Source organism: Emys orbicularis, chromosome 5 (assembly GCF_028017835.1).
Source record: "Emys orbicularis isolate rEmyOrb1 chromosome 5, rEmyOrb1.hap1, whole genome shotgun sequence".
NCBI classification, from domain to species: domain Eukaryota; kingdom Metazoa; phylum Chordata; order Testudines; family Emydidae; genus Emys; species Emys orbicularis.
The window spans coordinates 128,862,728-128,867,395 of record NC_088687.1 but is presented as its reverse complement, the minus strand read 5'-3'; the positions used below and the strand labels follow the sequence as shown (position 1 = coordinate 128,867,395).

At 38.6% G+C, this 4,668-nt stretch overlaps 1 protein-coding gene across 1 annotated transcript in view; it reads right to left on the bottom strand.

The window, feature by feature from the left end:
* Positions 1-331: 331 nt before the first annotated feature.
* Positions 332-4,668, bottom strand: part of SLBP (stem-loop histone mRNA binding protein) — a 17,977-nt gene continuing 13,640 nt past the window's right edge. Inside the window, exons 7-8 of the mRNA XM_065405285.1 lie at positions 2,029-2,113; positions 332-1,332 (exon numbers count right to left, since the gene is read on the bottom strand). Of these exons, the coding sequence (XP_065261357.1) occupies positions 1,216-1,332; positions 2,029-2,113 (202 nt within the window). The 3' untranslated portion in view covers positions 332-1,215. The remainder of the gene's footprint in view (positions 1,333-2,028; positions 2,114-4,668) is intronic.

Genomic DNA, 4,668 nt, shown 5'->3' with positions numbered 1-4,668 from the left:
GGGCTGGTGCCTGGAGCCGGCCCTGCTGTCAGATTTGTGTCCATTAATTCTTTTGCGTAGAGACTGTTCCGTTTGGCCAATGTACATGGCAGAGGGATATTGCTGGCACATGATGGCATATATCACATTGGTAGATGTGCAGGTGAACGAACCCCTGATGGTATGGCTGATGTGATTAGGTCCTATGATGATGTCACTTGAATAGATATGTGGACAGATTGCTTGAGCTTTCTTCGAAGTAACAATCTCATTCTTATTACTTCCATAAGGAAAACTTTTTTCTTGTAAAATGACTTGTAAATATTTCATAATATTTAATGTATTTTTATTTTTAGCAACACTGTCCCATACAAAAGCAATAGAAACATTAACTGCTTTCAGTAGAATGTCTGTACAAAGTTATCATTTACAACAGTTTTACATTAAAAACAGTGAATACAAATCAAGCACTTTCCCTAGATATATTGTTTATTTTTCTCTAAGTGTTAGATAAGTTATGTCTATCCATGACTATTTACAGGTACCAAATTTAGGCTACAGCTTCTTAATGCATCACTGCCACACTTCAGTTTTATTTTGTTTTGTTTAATACTGAAACTCCATTTAACTTATATTATGTCCTTTCCCACCATTACAAAATAAGCTTTTGCAAATGAAAGGAATTTACTTTAAATGAATCAGACAAAAGGAAAACCTTGAAATGTGGAAAAAGCACTTACACAAATATCTTTGTCAATTAAGGGAAATCAAAAGGAAAGTTAGAGGTTGGGTGATTCTGGAAACAAGGACAGAGCCCTCCTTCTAGATCAGTAGTTCAAGTATCTAGTCCAGATCAATAATGAGTTAAAGAATGAATGACAACCTGAAGTTTTACAGAACTAAGTTTGCTGGAGAGTAGCTGTGTTGCCTTTGGCTGTTTTTTCTATGACTAGTTCCATCTTCTGAATAATTATAAAAAGCAGTCTTGTAAAACCATCTGATATACATAAATTAGAAGTCAAACAGGAAGTTACACAACATAAGTTCTATTCTTTACACAAATTTGGTCCAGAAAATATGTAGACAGACCACAAATTAGGGAACAGCCCTTTAACTTGCTTAAGCTTCTGCACTATTGACAGGTAGGGAACAACATCCAGTTTGAGAATATCAGGCTAACATGCCACGATTTTTTAAAAGAATGTTTCCCTTAAAACAGCCTGCACAGAGCACCATTTAGCTCACGGTACTGAAGTCTTTAAGTGGCTCATTCAAACATGCCTCCAAGTCAAATTCGCCTTCCACCTGATAGTCAACATGTCTAACCTTGGTGGGAGTGCCAGAAAAGGTATCCTAGAACAGAAAATTACATTAGTGATTAAGAAATTAAGGTCAGCGTGCACCTCATCTATTTAATATTTCATCTTCATATTCCAATATTTCTGTATTTCATTTAGACCGTCCTATTTTCACTAAAGTATCATAGGTTATGTGTTAAAGGCAGATCCAAACCAAATTTCAGTAACTTAGTATTAGTGAATGCTTGAACATACACCACCTTTTAAAAGATTGCCTTTGGGATGTTGCACCTACGTATATGGATCCATCTCAAGGGTCTACTAAAGCTCTATACAAACAATACTATATCAGATGAAGCAGAGACTTGGAAGCAAGACTGTACAGAACGCTAGACCTTCTTGTGCTGCTGGTTTGTTGCTCAAGAGGTCACAACATTTTAGACTACTTAGGGGAACTGAAAAATACTATTTATCTTTATTATAGTGAAAATATTTGTCATAAAAATATCAAGTGAGCACTGTACACTTTGTATTTTGTGTTGTAATTGAAATCAATATTTGAAAATATAGAAAAACATCCAAAATATTTATAATAAATTTCTATTGGTGTTCTATTATTGTTTAACAGGGTGATTAAAACTAATTAATCACGACTTTTTAATCTTGTGATTGTGATTTAAATCATTTGACAGCCCTAATTATTAATTTGGACTATAGTTTAGTTGAATAATTATGGCAAAATATTACTTACATAATTGTCTTGAGAGCTTGCTTGAGATTCTGTAGAATTACTTCCTATGGATTCTGTCTCCATCTCACCAAGATCAACAGGAGTGCTATAAAATTAAAACAATTCAGAGATTTAGAGCAAGTTAAAATCTCCCAATGATGCAGTCTACTAAACTATGGTATAGTTTAAGGAAGTGGTGCGATTCCAACAGCTGTGTCACTTAGGGAACTCACTGCATGCAACACTCAGATGCAATAAAAAAATCCTGCATTGCTTGCAATGAACTTGGTGAATCACTTTAGGAATTCATAACCTTGTGTTCTCTTTTCAATTCAGATGTCAATTTTTTTGTAAGTTTAACTGTTTGAAATGACAACATGAACCTTACTAAAGAACGTCTCACTCACAAAAGTCACATTAAAGATAAGCAAAGCTCTTTTAATCTAAAAATCCACTTGCTGATGCTAGAAACAACCAGTGTGCTCACTTGGAGCAAGAGATCAAAGCAAGATTCTACCAATTAACATGGTGAGTTGCTGCTGTTCTTCTAGGAACCTGTATAACCTTGGCGGGGGTGCCAGAAAAGGTTTCACCCATTGGTGAGGGGATGACTATCAACTCTGAGGGTCTTCAATATGCAGGAATAGAAACTAGTGAGGAAGCTTGTAGCAAAAGAGGAGAGTTTTGCCAGCAGTTTGCAGCTGTCTCCCAGGGAGCTGCAGCAAGAAAAAACAAAACAAAAAAACCTGGTTCCCTCAGCACAGGGAGTTTGGTGAATGAAGAGATCTCTGCTCCCTTCTAGTAGCAGCCTGCCCCCCCCCAACCCCTCCCCTCGCTATCTTTAGACACTCCCCTATTTGTTCAGTAGGCAGCTTTTTAAATGTTCCCATTGTTGCGACAAACAGTAGGAAAGATAGCTTTGACTTCCCACTGGCATTTTAACTAGTGTCATCTAGTTCTGCTCAGAACTTGTTTAGATAGCATGGTAGTAAATTACTAGTCAGTGAACTTTTAGAGAAATGGATCAAGTGTAGACAAGGCCTTCAGAAGCAAAGCACAGGATGTTTTCCTCCCCCAACCCAGAAGCAGGTAACTTTGCCTCCGTGCCCCAGTTTCCCCTGGGGAATGAGAATAATGATACCAACCTCCTTTATAAAGGATTTTGAGATCAACTGGGGAAAAGTGTGGTATAAGAGCTAGATATTACTAAAGCAGGGTGCCCCACCTGCCAGACTGGAGATGTTCTAATCTCCAAGCCACATTCTCTCAATATCTACCACACAATGAAGGCATGGGGTAGAAAATTCATAATTTGATCTTAAGTAAATTATTAATTAAGTAAAAAGAGGCTTTGGGATTTTCTTGAAGCTATGGTTCCCATTTCTGGAGAGACCATACTTTGGAAGTGTCAGATGTTTCCTGGGCTCAGATAAATCAGTTTTGGAGGGGGGGGGGGGAAAAAAGGCTAAAAATGATTATGCACTTAATCCTTAACTTCCTCCTGGGGTAGGAGAGATTCTCCCCCACACACATACACACCCCAGATGCATCCCCCTCAAACCTAGCACATGGTCCCAGCAGCCCATTCTCCCAGGGATTATATTAGCTGGTTGCAGAAGAAAATTATCATCAGTCTTACACTGTGCTCCTGTACCAAAGGCTCAGGATTCAAAGCCTACCAACTGTGCATGATAGGGTTGTTACAATCAAGCACTTTAGTCAGGAAATGCCATAATGTAGATTGCACAGGCATCCTTAATTCAGCCCCCTTGTGTATGTATTATACTATCTTTAATTACATGATCATATACTATTTCTTCCACAGGCTTCAGCCTCATACAGTGCACAGGATGGTGCTGAGGGAATGAATCAGGGTTGTGTAGTGAATGAGGCTGTCTGTAGGATCACTGCCTCATTCACTATAGAAGTAGGAACATATATAGAGAACAAGGCAGGGGACTGCAAGAAGGGAAAAGGATGGCTTTGTGATTAAGGCAGGCAAATAGAATCATAGAACTGGAAGGGACTTCAAGAGGTCATCTAGTCCAGTCCCCTGCACTCAAGGCAGGGCTAAGTATTATCTAGACCATCCCTGACAGACGTTTGTCCAACCTGCTCTTAAAAATCCCCAATGATGGAGACTCCCCCTAGGCAATTTATTCCAGTGCTTAACCACTCTAACAGTTAGGAAGTTTTTCCTAATGTCCAACCTAAACCGCTCTGGCTGCAATTTAAGACCACCGCTTCTTGTCCTATCCTCAGAGGTTAAGAATAATAATTTTTCTCCGTCCTCCTTGTAACAACCTTTTATGTACTTGAAAACTTATGTCCCCTCTGTCTTCTCTTCTCCAGACTAAACAAGCCCAATTTTTTCCAAGCTTCCCTCATAGGTCATGTTTTCTAGACCTTTAATAATTTTTGTTGCTCTTCTCTGGACTTTCTCCAATTTGTCCACATCTTTCCTGAAACGTGGCGACCAGAACTGGACACAATACTCCAGTTGAGGCCTAATCAGTGCAGAGTAGAGTGGAAGAATTACTTCTCATGACTTGCTTACAATACACCTGCTAATACATCCAAGAATGATGTTTTCTTTTTTTGCAACAGTGTTACACTTGACTCATATTTAGCTTGTGGTCCACTATGACCACCAGATCCCTT